Source organism: Danio rerio, chromosome 20 (genome assembly GCF_052040795.2).
Source record: "Danio rerio strain M-AB ecotype USA chromosome 20, GRCz13ab, whole genome shotgun sequence".
Lineage (NCBI taxonomy): Eukaryota > Metazoa > Chordata > Actinopteri > Cypriniformes > Danionidae > Danio > Danio rerio.
Genome location: NC_141040.1, coordinates 1361062 through 1382768, shown reverse-complemented (window position 1 = coordinate 1382768; position 21707 = coordinate 1361062). Strand labels below are relative to the sequence as shown.

General features: G+C 39.1%; 2 protein-coding genes across 3 annotated transcripts in view; one reads left to right on the top strand and one right to left on the bottom strand.

Annotated features, from left to right (window-relative positions):
- Positions 1-763: 763 nt before the first annotated feature.
- nup43 (nucleoporin 43) lies at positions 764-11724 on the bottom strand. Of its 2 annotated transcripts, none has more exons than XR_015517536.1 (8): positions 11503-11724; positions 8628-8750; positions 8329-8406; positions 5251-5821; positions 3985-5108; positions 3405-3556; positions 1330-1446; positions 764-1131 (listed from the first exon to the last, which is right to left on the bottom strand). XR_015517536.1 is itself a non-coding variant. In NM_212892.1 (8 exon segments), coding segments are annotated over 8 exon segments (1119 nt in total). In that variant the 5' UTR covers positions 11623-11690; the 3' UTR covers positions 764-901.
- Positions 11725-13930: 2206 nt separating this feature from the next.
- Positions 13931-21707, top strand: part of pcmt1 (protein-L-isoaspartate (D-aspartate) O-methyltransferase) — an 18057-nt gene continuing 10280 nt past the window's right edge. The window contains 2 exon segments of the mRNA NM_131465.3: positions 13931-14064; positions 19473-19577. Coding sequence (NP_571540.1) covers positions 14010-14064; positions 19473-19577 — 160 coding nt within the window. The 5' untranslated portion in view covers positions 13931-14009.

The window sequence follows — 21707 nt, the reverse complement described above, 5'->3', positions numbered from 1 at the left end:
GGCCCACACCAGACACTTACATCTGGACCGCATGCTGAATGGAATGATGGCTCTACGGGGGTCCGCTTCTGTCTGTCAGATCTGGGCCACAAATAAGCCAAAGCAATACCACATATCAGCCAGAATTCAACCAAATGAACCAGAACTGACCCTATTCTGGGCCACAATTAAGCAGATTTTAATATTTTAAACACCATTTTAAGGTCAATATTATTAGCCCCTTTAAGCTAAATTTCTTTTCGATAGTCTACAGAACAAATATCATTATACAATAACTTGCCTAATTACTCTAACCTGCCTAATTAACCTAGTGAAGCCTTTAAATGTCACTTTAAGCTGAATACTAGTGTCTTGAAGAATATCTAGTCAAATATTATTCACTGTCATCATGACAAACATAAAACAAATCAGTTATTAGAGATGAGTTATTAACACTATTATGATTAGAAACGTGTTAAACAAATCTGCTCTGTGTTAAACAGAAATTGGAGGAAAAATAAACAAGCGGTCTAATAATTCTCACTTCAACTGTAGGTGCTGATATTAAGGGTGGAAAACGGTAGAATATGTCTTTATTAGCTTATAGCTTGACTGCATAGTTGAAAGCCAAGAAACAGAGACAGGACAGAGAGAACAAGAAAACAGAGCAAAGAAAGCCCACCAATGCAAACTCAAACGTAAGAAGCTATTTGGGCACAATCTACATTGTATAAGAGCTATAAAAATGTATGACTTGACTAGCAATAGTAAACACAACTTAAGGTCAGTGAACTGCATACACTGTTTTATTAACGTTCCCCAAATAGATTCCATAATGTTTATGTGTAATTTTATTTGAAAAACCAATTAAATGTTGTATATAAAAAATGACAGTCTCTTAATACATGTTTTAGGTCAGTAATCAAACAGGAACTTGTCTGTGGATGTACAAAGCCTCGCCATCAGTCCCGCAAACTAAACACTGCTCAAGCACATCAAGGCTGTTGACAGACAGGGTCTGGCTGGGGAGCATATGAGTTGCCTCCAATCTGCTTTTGCTGGAGTCCCCAGCGAGCCAGGCACTGACCGCAGAGTCATTATCTCCAGCAAGCGATAGGGCACTTTGTGAGACGACCCTACTGTTCCAGCCCTCTGCAACAAAGCAAAAAAATTCAACTGAATTAAGCACAGGTGAACTCAAATGAAGCTGCTGAAACATCTCAAGAAGATCTATCAATACTTCCCAGGATGCGCTGTATACCACATTGCTACGATGTTTTTGGTAATCCGATCACACATTTCTATTCTACATATTATTTTTCGTAAGTGTGCAGCGAAATCATTGCTTACTCTGTAGAAGTGTGCTCACGTCTGATCCTGAAGTGCTCTCCCAGTGTAGCAGAGACCCGTCCTCTGAGCATGTAAACAAGTGATTGGGGTTGGATGGATGAAAATGTACTTCCCACACTGCAGAGAAAATAGATCTGAATCAGTGCCAATGCCACCAAATTATTGACATTTTAATTTACTCGCCATTAGCTTATGCCAAACCGATATTTTTGGAAGAATGTTGGAAACTGCTAGCCGTTGAGATCCAAATTTGGGAAAATATACAAAGGAAGATAGTAGCTACTGAATTTACATTTAGTCATGTAGCAGACACTTTTATCCAAAATGACTTACAAATGAGGTCAAGGAAGCGATTTACACAACTATAAGAGCAACATTAAGTGCTTTAGGCAAGTTTCAGGTGTGTAAAGTCTAAGAAGCAAAACGTTAGTAATTATTTTTTTTTGTAGTACAGTTAGCGGTGGAGCCAGAGAGGCAATTACAGATTAGGAAGTGAAGTGGAGACTAAATAGATGAGTTTTTAGTGGTTTCTTGAAGACAGCGAGTGACTCTGCCGTTCTGATGCAGTTAGGGAGTTCATTCCACCAACTGGGCAGATTGAACGCGAGAGTTCGGGAAAGTGATTTCTTCCCTCTTTGGGATGGAACCACGAGGTGACGTTCATTCACAGAACGCAAGTTTCTGGAGGGCACATACATCTGCAGAAGCGAGAGCAGATAAGGAGAAAAGCCAGAAGTCATTTTGTAGGCAAACATCAGAGCTTTGAATTTGATGCGAGCAGCAACTGGCAGCCAGTGCAAACGGATGAGCAGCGGAGTGACATGTGCTCTTTTAGGTTCATTTAAGACCACTCGTGCTGCTGCGTTCTGAAGCAGCTGAAGAGGCTTGATAGAGTTAGCTGGAAGCCCGGCTAGTAGAGAGTTGCAATAGTCCAGTCTGGAAAGAACAAGAGCTTGAACAAGGAGTTGAGCTGCATGTTCAGATAGGAAGGGTCGGATCTTTCTGATGTAATAGAGTGTGAATCTGCAAGATAGAGCAGTTCTAGAAATGTGCTCAGAGAAGTTTAGTTGGTCATCAATCGTTACTCCAAGACTTTTCACCATTTTGGATGCAGTAATGGTTGCCCCGTCCATCTGGATTGAAAAGTTATGATGAAGAGTCGGGTTGAAACTTCAAGCATTTCCGTTTTCGTGAGGTTAAGCTGAAGATGATGATCTTTCTTCCAGTGTGAAATGTCTGACAGGCAGGCTGAGATGCGAGCCGGAACCGAGGGATGATTAGCGTGAACTGCAGCAATCCTAAAATATCTTCTATTGTGTTCAACAGAAATAAGACACTTGTACAGGTTTAGAGCAAGTGTAGGATGAGTTTGCATGAACTATTCCAGGGGTGGCCAACCCTGTTCCTGGAGAGCCACCTTCCTGTAGATTTCAGTTGCAACCGATATCAAACACACCCGCCTGTAATTATCATGTGGTGTTCAGGTCCTTACTAATTGGTTCAGGTGTGTATGATATGGGTAGCAACTGAAACCTGCAGGAAGGTGGCTCTCCAGGATCAGGGTTGGCCACCCTTGAACTATTTCTTTAGGATTGCACCAACTAAACCTCTAAGGGATGTTTTGAAATGTAGACCATCTCACATGGACAAAATGGCAGTGTCCGTTTTTTGTCCCCAGCACAAATGCTTGCAGGTGTACAGTTATAAACTGGTCAAAGTATAAAATCCTGCTGCCAAAATCAAGTTGTAATATCTCCTTAAAATATAGTATGGTAGCACTCTATAATAACTGCACCTGTATCTATAAATCATTTATTAAGCATTAGCAAATAGTTAATTCATTATTTGTTATGAATTAAATGTGCAGTATGTACGGTTGATCAAGGTATTGCCCTCCTGGTTCAAAACACATGCAAGCACAGGTTGCCAGATTGATGACACCAGCAGGAGAGTGCCTGATTGTCCAGCCTAAAGGCTGATTTAGATCGTTGTAATTACCCAGCAGGGATAATAATTTAGTCTTCAACTGTATGCGTGGCATTTTTATTTTTTAAAAGCATCGAACAGGTACTCACTTTCTGCTGAATGTGCCTCGGTGAGAGAGAAAGGCGTGTTTCCCTGTCTCACATCCCAGATACAAAGCATCCCATCCTGCCCTCCTGTGGCAACTATGTGCTGCTGGTTTGGGTGTTTGTCCACACAGTGCAAGGGCACTCTATCCCCGGTGCTGCAGGAGCAGAATAAAATAAAGCACAGAAAAAAGACCAACTTAAGCACATGTCAGTTTGTCAGCGAGCGCCCTGAAGTCCGTTTATAGACTAATGTTAGCTTTTCAGTTCTCGCGTTTGCATTTAAGATTCAAAAGTGCTCAAAGTTGTATTTCCTTGTGAGGATTATCCAGCTGGACAAAACGTGTAAGTGTAATGAACAGTGTTTGAACACAGAGCTTACTATTTGCACTCTTCGAAAAGCCTATGGGAAAATCCTAAAGTGATTTTATTCAGGGAACCAGTTTTATGCTAGCAGCCGATTCGCCTACAAGGTGACATCATAGTTCCTCCACTCTATAGCGTTAATCTATACAGTTAATCGCAATACGACAATCTGATATGTCATAAGCCTATTTTAAAGATAATAGGAGTAAATAAAACATACAGTGAGAGAATCTGCGCAGGACTGTCACTCTGCTGTCTGAAGTCCCACATCTTCAGCTGACCGATGGAGTTCACAGTCAGAACTTCAGTCGTCCTCAGAAACGTTACAGCATGAATTGTACTGCTGTCTGCATTTTCTGTAAGAAAAGGGAACAACTATTATTACTTTTTGTATTACTGACACACATCTGCACTACAGGTCATGTTTAAGCACTTTTTTCCCAGAACGCAGCAGCACGAGTGGTCTTTAATGAACCTAAAAGAGCACATGTCACTCCGCTGCTCATCCGTTTGCACTGGCTGCCAGTTGCTGCTCGCATCAAATTCAAAGCTCTGATGTTTGCCTACAAAGCGACTTCTGGCTTTTCTCCTTATCTGCTCTCACTTCTGCAGATGTATGTGCCCTCCAGAAACTTGCGTTCTGTGAATGAACGTCGCCTCGTGGTTCCATCCCAAAGAGGGAAGAAATCACTTTCCCGAACTCTCGCGCTCAATCTGCCCAGTTGGTGGAATGAACTCCCTAACTGCATCAGAACGGCAGAGTCACTCGCTGTCTTCAAGAAACCACTAAAAACTCATCTATTTAGTCTCCACTTCACTTCCTAATCTGCAATTGCCTCTCTGGATATACCACTAACTGTACTAAATAAATAAATAAATAAAAAAGTACTAATACTTTCCTTCTTAGACTTTACAGACCTGAAACTTGCCTACAGCACTTCTTCATAGTTGCTCTTATAGTTGTGTAAATTGCTTCCTTGTCCTCATTTGTAAGTCGCTTTGGATAAAAGCGTCTGCTAAATGACTAAATGTAAATGTAATTAAAAGAGACATTCACCCACGCACCCATTAAATACTTGGTCACCTTCACTCGGGCTGTTTGGTATGACACAAATCTCATATGATTAAGTCTCCCCTCGACCGGCATCTCCTGGTTTGTTTCAGATACAAACAGCTAGACACATTTTGAAGAGCTATATGGTGGGGAGAGCGTGGCCGAACACCTAGGAAGGTGGGAGAGCGAGTGGAGACTCCGGCGGCTGGCCAGTAGCCCAATCAGAAATAATTAATAAGACCTGTTTTCTCTTGCGATTGGGAAGAGATTGGGCAGGGGTGTCAAAACTCCTGTCCTGCATATTTTAGTTCAACCTCGATTAACACAGCTAATCACGCTCTTTCTGGGTATACAAAAACTTCCAGGCAGGTGTGAAGGAAGTTGGACCTAAACTATGCAGGACACTGGCCCTCCAGGACTGAGTCTGGACACCCCTGCCCTAAAGAATTACAGCAAAAATAAAGAAAATTACAACTTTATTACTTAATTATCACCTTATCGTCAACCGCGTCTTCTTCCCACAACAACAAACCTTCAAATCCAAAACCACTGTGGTGTTCCCTAGACAAAGCTCATAGATTTGTAACACAACAAGAACAAAACAGAGAATCATTTATAAGAAAATAGCTCTTATTAAAGGCATAGTTCACCCAAAAATTTGAGCTCCCTCAAGTGCTTCCAAACAATAAAAGGAGCTATTTTGTGTTCAACTGAAGAAAGAAACTCAACAGGTTTGCAACAAGTAAAGGATGAGCAAATAATGAAGTTTTTGGTGAACTTCAAGTGAAGCTGTTTTGGAAAAATGAAACAAGATTTGCACATGTGCCACAAAACACTTACCAATAACGCGTGTGACCTCCGCCTGATCCGCCTTGTAAAGAATAACTCGCCCGTCCTCACCCACGGACACTATTTCAGGACTCCTGCACACTATGGCTGTGCACGGTGCATTATCACAGGAACACCGATGAGCTCTCTCCCACACGTGAGCCAATGACAGAGCCTGGAAAACAACATCACAATCAGGCCTGAGCCATATGACGAAAATCCCATATCATGACACAAGTCATCTCCTTTACTGATAATGCTGCGCTGTTCTTGCCAGGGCTGGTGCAAGCTGAACTGCCGCTCTAGGCAGAGGACGATCACGCCGCCCTCAATACCAATGTGAAAACGAAAGTGACCGGTTATGAAAATGAAGTGACGTGTCGTGGACCTCTTTTCCGGCACACTATGCGCGGATATAACTGAGGACGCGCGGGTGCTGAGGGAGGGAGGGAGGTAGGTGTCTCGGACACTTGGCTCTTTATTCTGCCGCCCTATGCGCGGATAAAACTGAGGATGCGCGGGTGTCGCGGACCTCAATTCTGCCACCCGACACGCGGATGCTGATGGAGGTGTCGCTGACGCCGCCCACTCTATTCTGTCGTCTACGCGCGAATATATCTGAGGATGTGGGTGGTAAGGGAGGTGTGGCGGACGCCGCCCACTCTATACTACCGCCCTAGGTGGCCACCTAGGTCGCCTCTATGGACGCGCCGGCCCTGGTTCTTGCTAACGAATGCACAAGGCCATCCAAATTAAGACATTTGCACACGACTCATCCCCAATACCGCGAAAGTTTGATAGAGTCAAACCTACTCCCTATTTTATCTCGATATCCGGTATTATTGCGCAGAATAAAAAAAATTATGACGCAAGACATAGATAGCGTCACCAAACTGTTGGCTTGTGCCTAAACCACTCAGAAACTGAATACCATATATGCGACCTTAAGGCTCCGACACACCGGGACGCTTTTCATTTGCGTTTATCGTCAGCGTTTAACGAGACGTTTTTCTGTATTCAAACCCAAGCGCTTTTCACTGGCATCAAGCTGAAGAGTATGCTAAATCACTCTTTTGACGTCAGATGGCACTACACAACTTTAAGATTCCGACACCTGCTTGTGACACAGAAGAAGAGGAGAAGAGGAAGTTGACATGCTTGTTGTTAAAGTTACTGGTGACTCGAACAAGCATGGATGGTTGAAGCAGCAGCTCTAGCGATGAAGAAATGATTGTTCAGCAGTGCAATAAGCAGCTCCACGTTCATATCGCCTCTGGGCATCTTCTTCAATGTGCGCTCGCATTGACAGTTTTGCGCTTGAGCGCCTCCAAGTGCTGTTTACGGTAACTTCAGCAGCTCCGTGCACGTGAACAAAAGTGCCGATCTGATTGGTGAAGAGGATTTTGATGCGGCGCGTAAAACAAAAAACGAGCATGAGGCGTTTTTTTCAAAATGACGCTTTTGTGCATGGCGTTTTGCGCATTGGTGGGCACGATCACACTAACGCCCTTTTTTTAGTGGCGAGGCGTTAAACGTCGACGGAAAACGCGAGCAAATAACGTCTCGGTGTGCACGGGCCTTTAGGTTCGCGGTCAACTGTTTGTCTTGTTCGTATTAGAGATCTGCGCGGAACGCTCTCTCTCATTCACACACACACACACACACACACAAAGAATCAAGCGACGCAGAGCATCACACTCTCTCACACACACACACACACACACGTACATACATAGAGAGCAACAAGCGACACACAGCATCACACGCACACAAACACATAAACAGCATCCACGTGGATGCGTGCTCGCTCGCTCAGGAGCTATATTGTTAGACCGCGCGCCTACTTCCGTTACCGCCCGCTCCTGCGCTTTATTCGGAAATTTATTCCCGCACCGCAAGAAATCTGGTCGTGTCCCGTGGAAGCTCTTTTTTACTACGTCTCCCTTCTCCTTCAGTCGAAACCCAAAATACTGCCAAACTGCAGAGGTTGTGTTCTTTTTCGAGACCAGGTCACTTGGTGCACGACTCGCCATCTTACCTCATGTCTCTCCTCCACACTGTGCTGTGATGACAATCACGCATACGCATTTTAGGCATTAAAAAAATAATATTTAATATTTAATGCTTGTCTCCTGTTTAAGTGCGTTGTTTTTATGACGGTATAACGGTTTTACGTTCACATGGACACCAATAATTCGATTTTAATGAGATTAAGACAATACTCTGATTAAGACTCGACCATGTAAACAGCGATTTTTTATAAATTTCATCAGATAAAGGTCATAATCGAACTAAAGAGTAATCGAATTAAGACGTGTGGAGTATGCCGATTTTAGTCGCATTATTGAAGTGCATTACAGACATGTAAACGCCTGAATCGTTGCTATTTTAAGATCCCGTGATATACCATATTACCGCCTAAGCCTACCGCGAGGTGCACCCAATACAATTGGCGTACTGATGTTTTGCTTCTATATTTTACATTAGCCTATTATTTGTGCATAAACATACCTAGATATAGGAAGAAACATATTGTTTGTTTGAAAATAAAATTATTTTTGTCATACCTACTGCAAACTTATATGAGCGATAATATCATTAAATGTGGAGGGGGCCTTACAATATTTTCCGGGGATCTGAGAAAATGATCAGATGATGCAAGTATTTCAATTAAACACATACCTGGCAGTCCGACTGCAGCTTAAAGATGCTCACGGCCCCGCTGGAAGATGCAGAAACAAGCCGGTCTTGATCTAGAAACTACACCGATTATACAAATCAGTTTTGCTCATCTCAAACTAGTTCAGGTTTGAAACAAGTAAAGTGTGAGTAAATAACGACAGATTTTTCATTTTTGTGGGAACTATCCCTTATCCATCAAATATTTTTTTTTTAAATGTGCTGTATAGGTTGATGAACTATACTAGCTCCTGCAGTAGTGAGCAGGTGAGTGTGTGTCGTTGACAGTCATTATTACTGACCTGCAGGTCCATCACATCTCCCTCATGCTGAGAGTCGCATAGTAACTGAGGCTCCTCATCCAGGTCTCCATCCAGGGTTGAGCCCCCGCGGTCTCCCACTGACCAGATGGACACTTTGTTATTCTGAAACACACAGTGAAAGCCTGTTATTATCAGATCAGATCACTCAGCAGAGCGTAAGGGCTCATTCACACTAAACTAGGGCTGGGCGATTCATCAAAAAGTAATTAAAAATCAACATTCAGAATTTACTATCGATCTAAATTTTCCAAGTTAATTTTTTCAATTTCTTTCCGCTAGTTCTTTTTCGACTGTTCTTTTTAGGCAATGCCTGTTTTAATTTCAATTGTTCAATGCTGATGTTCAATAAATAATCATAGATAGTAGATAGTGTGTGTTGATTTTAAAATAATTGAAAAAAAGTAATGCACCCATCATTTAAAAACCTCTCACTTGTAATATACGAGCATATTTACAAAACTTTTCAGTGAACTATGAGGACAAAAAAAATAATAATAATTGTTTATTAAGCGCAATTGAGTTAAAATGTTCAATTAATCGACATTTAGATTTCAGGCCAAATCGCCCAGCCCTACACCGAACGCATCTTCGCTTCTAAAAACACCATATACGACGCTCAGGAATGGGTTTAAAAGGTCCCGTCAAATAAAAATAAAGATTTTTTTTTAGATGTTAGCTTCAGTCTGTAAGATTTTAAGGATATCTATAATCTAGAGTGCTCTACAACAGAGACAAAATTTGTGTTTAGATGTAAACCGATATAAGCATCCAAAGCTTGCAGTTTGTCACTTCCGCCTAAATGGATAGTTTTTTTTTGACGTCACCTCATACTTCAGTTTCTCATTAAATCTTCTGACCATCTACTAAGAGAAATGCTTGTTTTGTTATAAATTGTATTTATTTTCTTTATAAATTTCATTTATACAAATATGCAAATTTACTAATACCAAACCATATCTTTCTGTTTTGTTTTTTTTTGCAAGAATTTAGTCATTATTTACATTTAATCTCATTATCTAAAAATAAGAAAGCCAACAGAACTATTTTATCTTGTAATGACTTTAATTTTTCTACTGTAATTGATTCTTAAATGTCTTCATTGACAGTGTGATTCATATTCTATATTGTAAACAAATATTGCTACAAACTTGTCAACTGTTTTTGCAAAAATAAATAAATAAAAAATAAATAATAAAAAAAATCTTCAGACCAATCAGATGCTTTCTAGTGTCTGGCATGCCTCGCCCCCTTCTTCTAATTTGCTGTTCATTTGATGCACTTGAGCTTTAACACTCTCACTGGCAGAGCTGTGAAAAAAAACTACACGCCATTGGCTATTTTTCTTAAAGGGGAGGGGCTACTATGTCACACCCTGTCTTTATGTTTCAGTTGAGATCAAGTACATGTACAATAAAAATGCACATTTCAAAGCACTTCATGGACGCAACGTGATGCAACATTATTGACGTGTTGTAATATTGACAATTATGGACTTTATTAAAGGATCAACTGATTTGCTGGGAAAAAAGTATGGCTGTTACCACAGAAATTTCATGTTAGAAATAAAATTAAAGAAACACCCTATAAACTTCAACAGAATTTATCCAGCAAAACATTATTTACAAACATTTAAAAGTGGGATTGATGCAAATTGTATTTTTGTGATGAATATGAGGAGACTGCTTTACACTTATTTTGTCACTAGTCAACATATGGCGTGAGGTGCAAAGATTTATTAATAACAAATTGCAGTGTTCTAAACTGCTGTCATTGTTGTGTGAGAATTTATTTTTTGGCTTTACTATGTACACTAGGCAAGAGGAGAATTGTTTATTGATTAATTTAATTATTTTGCTAACAAAATTTTACATTCATAAATGTAAATTTACTAATAAGAAACCGAATTTTGGCGACACAGTGGCGCAGTAGGTAGTGCTGTCGCCTCACAGCAAGAAGGTCGCTTGTTTGAGCCTCGGCTGGCTCAGTTGGCGTTTCTGTGCAGAGTTTGCATGTTCTCCCTGCGTTTGCGTGGGTTTCCTCCGGGTGCTCTGGTTTCCCCCATAGTCCAAACACATGCGGTACAGGTGAATTGGGTAGGCTAAATGGTCCGTAGTGTATGAGTGTGAAGGAGTGGGTGTGGATGTTTCCCAGAGATGGAAGGGCATCCGCTGTGGAAAAACAAGCAGGATAAGTTGGCGGTTCATTCCGCTGTGGCGACCCCGGATTAATAAAGGGACTAAGCCAAAAAGAAAATGAATGAATGAATGAATGAAACCGAATTTTAAGGTACTGATGACTGAATTATGCTAATATATTAGTAGTATCAGAGACTCTAAATAAGATAGCTTTAAAACTCTGTGAACTCCACAATGTATTTCCTTGATTATTACATATGTACAGTTTGTGTATTTGATTTTTGCTTACTCCTGGCATGTATTTTTTTTGTACTGTTAAAATGTTATAATAAAAAGAAATTAAAATAAAACCTCCTCCTCGCCATTTCTGTTTATTGTGATAGGGCTGTCAAAACTGACAGGAGGGGCGTAATCTGAGAATTTAGCTGAAAACACAGGTGAATTTTCAGATTTCAAGTACAATGTCAAACTTTTATTCTTACTGACATGCAGAGACGAACTGTCAGTATTGTGAATTGTTTACGACAAAACTAGCAACGTGAGCTAACAACATCAACATGGTTAGTTTTGATCCCACGTGTACTGAAAACGCGGCGTGTATGTCCGTCCAGCGCGTGTTTACATAGAAAATCAACATAACAACAGTGCGTTGGAAAGCAAAAGCGCATTCTGTGTGATCGGCCCATGGTAAATGTGTGGTGTCCGCTGTGAGCTCTTGCCTCGTTGTCCCAGGAGCCGGTGGCGAACACCTCCGGCTGCTGCAGGGACGCCGCGGACACCGGCCGCCAGCGCGTCTTGCTGATCTTCTGGGAGATGTACTTCGCGCTGATGCAGTCCATCGCGTCTCACTGGCGTTGTGTGCTGATTATGGAGTTCAGGGAGCTTCACGTGCAGCTGCTAGTGTATCCCGCCACCGCAGACTGCGCACTCGACAGTACGGTGGCCTGAAAGGATCAAGCGCGTTCACAAAACATTTCTTGGCTGTATCCGAAATCGCCCCCTATAACCTTAATAATGCACTATTTGAGAAAGCAGGTGACCGAAACCATAGTGATTTCTAAAGTGCACTCAATCAGTGCCAAAACACTCAGCAGCCACCCAAAATGTGCTGTGAGAGTTTGCGCGCAGAATAATTTTTCGCATCTGACCGCAAGATGGCGGCCAAGCAGTGATGGTGGAATCCCATCAGCGAAGGTTTCAAAATTGAGTGAATCAAAAGTCTTCGTTTCATTAGTCATTTTCACAGAAGTCCCAAAGAAGTTTCACATCTAATCCGGCAGAGGGATTTATTAAACAGTAACGCACAAACAAAACAGCATCCCTTCTCGTTTCCTTTACTCCTTAAAGTGGACTGAGGGACGACTTCGGATGCAGCAAGTCTATACAGCTGCGGTCGGATGCTTTTCCCTCGGCTTATAACATTGGATAAACAAGAAAAAGGGAGGGAAAATTTTATAATTAATCTAAAAAATAAAATACAACAAATAATAATAATAGAATAAAAATCAGGTTGCATGAAATATCTCATCATTTTTTAAAGAAGCACATTTCTAAAGGAATCCATGTCACATAAGACGTCCATAACAGCTGGTGTCTTTTTAGGAAACCTTTTTAGGAAAAAAAACTTTTAACTTTTTTCCTGTTCAGTGGCGTAATGTACACATCACACTTATTAGGGTTGTAAAAATGAAACATTTGTAATTTGCAAATCTAAAAATTGCATTTTATGAAAATAAAAAGCCAACAGTCTGGTTGGTCTTATTATTGCTGAAGTGAAAGAATTATAAAAAATTAAAAGGTAAAAAAAAGTTATGGAATTTGTACAGAAAATGAACTTAACATTTCACATGACAAATGTCAGTAAAATATAATTTATATAAAATCAAAGCTAATCAGCACTAGTGGGTTAGGTAAAGAGGAATGTACCCTAAGCATTTTTTATTAACAAGCCAAGATTCTATCTATCTATCTATCTATCTATCTATCTATCTATCTATCTATCTATCCATCCATCCATCCATCCATCCATCCATCCATCCATCCATCCATATATATATATATATATATATATATATATATATATATATATATATATATATATATATATATATATATATATATATATATATATATATATATATTAGTATGCAATAATATGCAAAACATATACCACAGTGTACATGCAAACATACATTCCCGGGCAACTTTTAACTTTTCTCTTAAAATTTTATATTGTAAATATCCATCTAAAAAGGTTTTAGAGAGATTTAATTTGGATATTGATTAATCCTGTGAGTTTTGTTGCATGGAAAAGGAATCTATTCTCCATATGTTTTGTGATTGTATATACTCAAGGATTTTCTGGGTGGATGTGTAAAATTTTCTTAGAATGAAAACAAATATTGTATTCAAGTTACAAAAGTTTTGATATTTGCATTTATTTTGTCAATACATGTTAAAAAAATACCTTTCTAGTCAAACTTTTTATTATTATGGGAAAGTTTTATATACATAAAAAAATGGACTGGATCAAAGCCACATTTTTTTCACTTACTTCAAGAGACTACTGCACAAGTTTGGAGAACATCGTAAATAAAAAGCAAAGAATACCTGCAATATTCTTAAGGAATATAAGATTTTTAATTAGTAAATATTTTTATGTACACTCTGGTATATATTTTTGTATATTACTGTATAATTCTGTGTTAGTTGGTAATAAAAAAAATTAAAACTTTGAACTTTTCTCCTGTAGTGACGTCATATATACGCCGCACTTCTGCGTCATATTTAGTGAGGAGAAAAAAATCAATGGGGAAGAGAAGACACTCGTCAGCTCACCACTCGGGCTTAGTATACGACTAGTATACTTTCAATTCAGTTATTGTCATCACTGCTGATTTTAGAAATGTTTTTCGCTTCGCATGTGCCTACTATCATAATGTATGACGTCACGCGATAAGGCGCTCGTGCTTTCTTCCTGCTGGCGGCGCGCAGGGAGCGACTTTTGCATCTCCCAAAGCCGACACAGAAAAAAAGCACACAAACCTGGCCATGTGGAAATTAATCATGGTTCACAATGCATGACGCGGCAGCGGGTTGCTAACAACGGGACATGTCTGGTGATGACGTCTCCGTGCTGGAAGTGGTAACGGTCGTCGGAAGGGCGGTGTGCGCAGGCGCGGCGCTGACAGCCGCACTCTACCTGATCCGCAGAGTGTGTTTAATAATGGCCTGGAAATCCGGAGGAGCGAGCCACGCAGAGCTCGTCAACAACCTCCGCAGTGAGTTTAACCCGCACCGACTGTCCAAGAGAGCGGGATGGGTCTGTGTGCTGCAGTGTTTAGCCTGCAGGGTTTGTTTACGCTGTTGTGGAGAGCGAAAGTGCGCGTCCGTCAGCTAGCATTGCGTTACAGCGCAGGGGAAAGTGCGCGGATGCGTATTAGGAGACCGCGACTTCATCTAAACGTCTCTTTTATGCGGATTATCATGTTAGACGAGCACGTGCTGACTGTTGTTTAACACTTACACTGCGCTTTCAGTGCTCTTCAATTCGTTAGCTAGCTGCTAGCAGTCTGTCTGTGTGATCGTCACTCCCAAACCACCTGCAAATAGTCTGCTCTGCTTATGTAATCGCATTGGTGTATTTATCTAGTCTAATTTCGGTTCGTGTATTTGTTTCGTGTTATTTATTTATTTATTTTTGGCTGAACTGACAGCCCTCTGCCTTTTTTTTTTCGTTGCATATGCTGCTGTATTACGCTTTAGCCTTGTTTACATTAAATCTATTTGTATGTGCATGTTAATATAACTTTAAGCAATAACGCGAAAGACTCGTGTTTGTTTTCGCATATTCGTGAAACGCTTCGTTGTTTAATGCTCGCATGTGCTGGTTTCATTTGGAGTTGTCCTGTGGGCGTGGCACACCACATGCTGCCAAAGTCATCGTATGATGACGTCACTCAGTACTTTGTGCATCTGCTGCACTTTGCTCCTTTATATTTCTGCCGCAGTAAAATCCACGTCTGTCTAATAATTTGACTTCTTGAAACCAAAAATGTGGGTTTTACTTGGACATTTTAAAACACTTAACGTGAAAAAAAGCTACATATGCCTAAACATAAACCAGAGAAACCCACATTTCTGTCAAATTGTACTTGTAATTAACCCCAACTACTGTAAAAAGAGCGCACATCCATAGATAAAGTGAAAAACATCTCATTAAGCGTGTTATCCGCCGTTGAAGTCTGTTATAAACAAAAAGCTGAACATGGCTTGATGTTTCTATCAAATTTAACTCATGACAAACACTTTCTGATGTCAAAAGAGCGAGCTCCTATTTACATTTTAAGTCCATAGGGTATATGCCGAGCTAGTGCTGTTCCCATGCTGATACACTTCCGGTGAGCTGTTATTGTGAACTTTTTTCCATTTTATACGGTTCCTTATACAGCATCGATGTTGTAATGTCATTAAAATACATTTAGTTAAATAAACTAGCATTTATTTGGTTGCTCAAGCGTAAAACGAGACAAAAAGCCATTTACTCGCACGCGCCCGTCAGAATCGGCAGGCTAGCGCAGAAGCTCCATTGAATATACTGGGGTAAAATAAATGCTCATATTATAAAGATATGATGGGGGAAATGTAATTTAATGCAGTGGTTCTTGTACAATCTGAGATCCACTTTAAATCGGATATCACTCAGCAAGTGGAGATCGCTGATTTTTAAAGAAAACAGACCTTAAATGCACCGGATTTTGCATTGGCATTCAATTCGCCGGAAGCGCTTAAACCAGGTTACTGGCAAATTAAAAGTCCTATTAGCATGCTTCGGCATATACCCTATTATAAGGAAACAGCTTAACATAGGGGAGCGCGGGGCAAAATAAAAGTAATGCAGGGTAAAATGTAACATGAAGTTTTAATGTATTTGCTCAGGGTTAACCATGGCATGCTCTCAAGGTTTTCACCACAGTGTCAGCACATTATTGACACTTATTTTAATAATAGCTCCTACCAATTATTGAAAAATTTTTGACAAAATTTGGATGAGAAACACAGGAGAAACCATTTTTGCCGCATAAAAGTATTTTTTATTATAGTCGATATTTTTTTATTTAAAAATAATCTGGGAAAATACGAACCTAAATTCTTATATTGTTGTGATTACTGTTCTCTAGGGTAAAAGATGCAACCATTTTAAAAGATGTAAAACACACAGTGACTGCGAGGCAGTTTTGAGGGAAACACAACATAGCGGGGTTGTAACAGTGTGTTATAATTAAGTCACACACTGTTGGACACCAATTAAACAAACTAAATATATATTTTTTAATTTTGAGTGTAATGTTGAGAACTTTTTTTTTTATTTAGATTTATTTTTGCTCTTTTTGCCTTTATTAAGTGGATATAACAGAAATTATACAGGAAATTATATGGGAGAGAGAGAGAGGGAGTAGGGACGGGAAATGTCCTCGAGCCGGGATTCGAACTCGGGACGCCCTGAAGTGCCACTGCACCATATGCCAGCGCGCTAACCACTAGGCTATTGCGCCAACAATGTTGAGAACTTTTTAAATAATTTTAATTTAAATAGAAAACATTGTTTTAGTATATATAAAAATATATATTTTATTGGTAATAATGCAAATAAATGCATTGGATAATAATGCAAATAGATTCAAATGTGTTTATCCAATAAACAAATAAATACATAAACATACTGTGCTATGTAGAATAAAAACAGAAATGAGCCAGTTACTGATGAAAATAGCTACTATTTGAAGTAAACTGAATTTAAATTAATTGTGTGAAATCTGCCTTTAAAAGCATGTGTTACTACTAACCCTCTGCCTGTTACAACTGGCCCCGCAGGTGGGGTAAATAGAAACATTTTCACTCCTGACACTTTTGGCAATACTGCACAGAAACCACAGGTCTGGCGATCATACAACCAGTGCTCATTTGTAGGAGAGGCTTGTGTGTTATTAGTAAAAAAAAAAAATGGTTTGTCCAACCTCATTACTTAGTTCATTAGTTGACCAAAACTAAAAAGTTTTACATTGTGCCCGGCTCACCTCTACTTTTAACACCAACCAGGAAATCCCAAATTTCGGTCAAACTTTACTCGTAATTAACCCTAACTACTGTAATAAGAACGAGTCCCAATTCTGTAGATGAAGTGAAAAACATCACGTTAAGCATTCATCTCAGGGAATGCCTGTCATCTATTCTTAAGTCATGTTTTTTTAGACAAATCTAACAGTTGACCATTGCCAAGCGAGACTAATAATACTCAAGTGGCGTGTAACCCATCCTCCTGAACTCCTGGCTTTATCCTGAGGTCGAGTGGTCAGTGTGCTATATTTAGTGGTGCTTGCTAAGATACTATTACTGATGATGCTGATACGCAGGCTTGGGGATTTGAACAAACTCCTAAGAATTACACTATCTGAATGATTGAGGTAAAGTAGGTTTGATGTTTGCACATTCGTTCATTTAATGGGTCAAGTATTGTTTGACATGCTAAGTAGAATATGGAGTCTGAAATGGCATGCAGGATGACTTCAAAACAACATTAGCACTATGTATTTGACTGTAAACAATGCACTTTGATAGTCTGCTAATATGATTTCGCTATTTAAAATGAGCAAAAAATGGTTTTCTTAGATTATATTATTAGGCAGAAAGTCTGAATGTGTGAATATAAAACCAACTTTACCTCTATAATTGAATGAACAAAAGTCTGTTGTTTCACTGCATGTGTTTTACTCCTGGTTGCACCATGCTGATTATATAATTGATTACTTTATTAATCAGAAGTCAGCTTAAAAGGGATAGATCAGTGGCTTTTTTCACCAAGTACCACCTCAGAGAAAAAAAAGGTCCACCATAATGACCAGTATTGAACTACAGCAGTCTAATAGGCCTAAATAAGCAGCTACAGCTCTGCACAGTTCAAAAACATGGCAGATTAGTTTGTATTATAAGGAATATTTATTATTGTCAGCCATTTTAAACATTATAAATAGCTTTAACATTAACACTATGCTTACAGGTAAAAAATTAATAAAAAACACCACCTTTTAAATTAAAATGTGCTTTAAAATGCTAATTAAACATGGTACTTATATGATATGCATGTAAAATAGGTTTAAGTGCTGATCAAATCTAAATGTGAACCAGGCATGGGATGATAACCGTTTTAAGGTGTACTGCGGTTCGGAAAAAGTCAAGGTTTTAACACTGCCTTAATTTTCTGTAATACCGTTCCTAAGGTGTATGTAAGATTTTTTATTTATGTTTTTTTTTTTTTTTGCAGAAAAGATTGTACAGAAATCTGTGTTTTTGAAACTAATGAAGACAGCAGAAGTCAATGATTCGTTTGATTTAGCCTGACATGTTTACTGCTGAAATATTTTAGTTGTTTCTCAAAATGAAATGGAAAATGGCGTAGCAGCAGCAATGGTAACTGGTCAACATTATGGAATCAGTCTGCCTAAAGAATGCTCCATATTCACAGCTGAAGCCCGCGCTTTACTTTTAGCATTGGAGTATATAGAAAATGCCCAACAAAAGAAATCCATCATTTTCACAGACTCTAAATCATGCCTCCAAGTTATGGAATCTTCAACAAATGATCATCCTTTGATTGATAATATTTTAACTAAAGTTCACCAACTACAAAATCAGTTTTATCACATCATTTTCTGCTGGGTTCCAGGACATGTCGGACTTTCAGGCAATGAGCGAGCTGATGCAGCTGCTAAAAATGCTTTGAAGCAAGTAGTGAACAAATCCCTCCGTCAGAGATGAAACCTTTTATCAACGCTTACATTTTAAACAAGTGGCAAAAGCAATGGGATGCATTAGAAAACAATAGATTACATGAAATCCAACCTGAAGTTTCACACAGAATTTTAAGACATTTTAAGAATCGATTTAAACTAGTAGTTTTTACCAGATGTCGTATTGGGCATACGAGAATAACCAACACAATTCGTAACTTTTTCATTTAGTGGCTAATTCGTATGAATTTGTACGATCTAATTCGTACAATTTAGTACGATTTCCTTATCCCTCAATGACGGTTGGGGTTAGGGGTGGGGTCAGGTGCCACACCTCCTTTTTAAAATCGTACCATTTCGTACGACTGAACTCGTACGAATTAGCCACTAAACTGGCAAAACGTAAAATACTTACGTTTCCTCGTGAGATCAGGCTGGAATTACACATGGTTTTTTGCTCTTTTAAGGACATTTTTAACAAAGTGAAACCAGAAAAGATTTTAGAATTTTTATCATGTATTAACACCAAAAATCTTATTTAATTTATGTTTTATTTTGTTTGTTGATTTTTAAATTGTATATTTATTGTTGAAAGATTCCTGCCATGAAAATAGCCTTGGTTGCTGACATGGCATTAAATAAAAAATACATTACTCAAAATGAAATATAGATTGTGTTCAAAGGGAAAAAAGTTTTAGTTTGTGACTCAGACTTTAAAAAAGAATATATTTTACAGCAGTAATCAAACCGTGATATTTTAATCCAAGGTTATCATCCCGTCAGAGTCTTATACCGGCCCATGCCAACCTTGATTGCCTTTGAAGCTCCCCTGGACACCAGCAAATGCATACATGTAAATGAATGCATCAGCCAATCAGTGTGAACTTTGTGTTTCCCTGCAGAGAATGGGATCATTAAATCAGACCGCGTATATGAAGTTATGTTGGCCACAGACCGTTCCCATTTCTCCAGATGTAATCCATATATGGACTCGCCACAATCTATAGGTAAGTTCCTGTCCAGAGATTTTATTTATTTGGCAGTGTTAGGGCTGTGCAACAGGGGGGATCGACCATCCTAGTTAATGCTTGGTCCTTCCTGAATGACATCAAAACTAGATGCATGGGGAGCTCAGCCCTTTCATTGTGAGAAATAGATTTTTCTGATCTGTATCCTAAATAATAATATTCTTAATTAAAATAATAGGTTTCCCAAAGATGGGTTGCGGCTGGAAGGGCATCCGCTGCGTAAAAACTTGCTGGATAAGTTGGCGGTTCATTCCGCTGTGGCGACCCCGGATTAATAAAGGGACTAAGCCGACAAGAAAATGAATGAATGAATGAATAATTGAAAATAATAGGTAATATAAATATACATTTGAGCATCCTTATAGTGGTTTATACCATTATGAATGCAATCTACACGGAAAAAAAATTAATAAAATTCAACAGTCTTAAACCGGCAGATCACAGCACCAATAGGCATTGCAAGCGTTCACAAGACACTTTTTTCATAAGTGTTCACTCGAAAAGTTGAGTTTAAGTTGCTTAAAATGTGACCAGGCAAGCTACAGAAAGAAATAAGTGTTCAATAAGTGAAATCAGTTTCACATGTTTTAGTTTAGGCAATTATTCTAGATGTTTCGAGGTTGATAAATCTATGCAGTGCAGAAAAAGGGTTATTATTTTTGTTTGTTTGCATTATTAAAACGCAACAGTGAAACTATAAGAAGTTTTTTTTTTTTACTTTGAAATGAAATGAAACTGGTTGCATGTATATATTTTTAAGTAGTGTATTGCGTTTTTAAATATTGCACTATTTAGCATGTAATCATATATAGTATTTTTCTTCAATATCGCACAGCACTACACAGTGTCTGCAGCTTTATGAGCAGCGCCAGACAGAATCTGCAGACGTCTTTTGCTCTTTCTGCGCAGAACTTTGTACAAAATCTGCATATTTATGTAAAATGTTTGCGGGAGTATACTTACTAAAAACTGAAAACATGAAAAAAGAATAATAATAACTGTCATTTGAGGTTTACTATGCAATTAGATTCACTTGTTTGGTAAACAAAGTCTCTCATATAATATCCTCTAAAAGATAAACTTTACAAATTATATTGCAAATAAATCATAAGCATTTGCATATTAATAATATTACAGAAAATTAATATAAAAACAGAAAATATTTACACACATCAATCTGTTCATTTACATATGTAGATTTAATGATGGGGTATTTGTGCACGTGCAGATTCTGTGTGGGTCGACTCATTTGTGCCTGATGTGCCTGAAGACTTCGTTGACAGTGATGGAATACCTGCTCTCTTATTTTACCAGATCAGCACATCACATACAGCTACACTAATTCATGAAATAAAATGATTTCGTTTTATTCATTGCAATTCTGGCGAGGCAGTGGCGCAGTAGGTAGTGCTGTCGCCTCACAGCAAGAAGGTCGCTGGTTCGAACCTCGGCTCAGTTGGCGTTTCTGTGTGGAGTTTGCTTGTTCTCCCTGCGTTCACATGGGTTTCCTCCGGGTGCTCCGGTTTCCCCCACAGTCCAAACACATGTGGTACAGGTGAATTGGGTAGGCTAAATTATCCTTAGTGTATGAGTGTGTGTGTGTGAATGTGTGTGTGTTTCCCAGAGATGGGTTGCGGCTGGAAGGGCATCCGCTGCGTAAAAACTTGCTGGATAAGTTGGCGGTTCATTCCGCTGTGGCGACCCCGGATTAATAAAGGGACTAAGCCGACAGGAAAATGAATGAATGAATTGCGATTCTAGCTTTGAGCCTCAGAGATGATATTCAGATGTGATGCGTTCAGTGTAAGCCTCTTTAAAGGGACGGTTCACCCAAAATTAAAATTTACTCACGTCTTTCTCTCCAGAGGTTCCAAATATTTTTAAGTTTCTTCATTCTGATGAACACAAAAGAAGATACTTTGAAGAATGTTGGCCGACTTCCATTGTAACGGGGTGTATGCACATCAGCGAGTGTTTTTCAGCCAATGATAGACTTCTGGTGAAAGCTTAATGTGACTATTTTAAATTTCAGAAGGTTCCTTTTACACCATCGATGTTGTAATGTCATTAAAATACATTCAGATAAATAGACTTAAGCATTCATGTAGT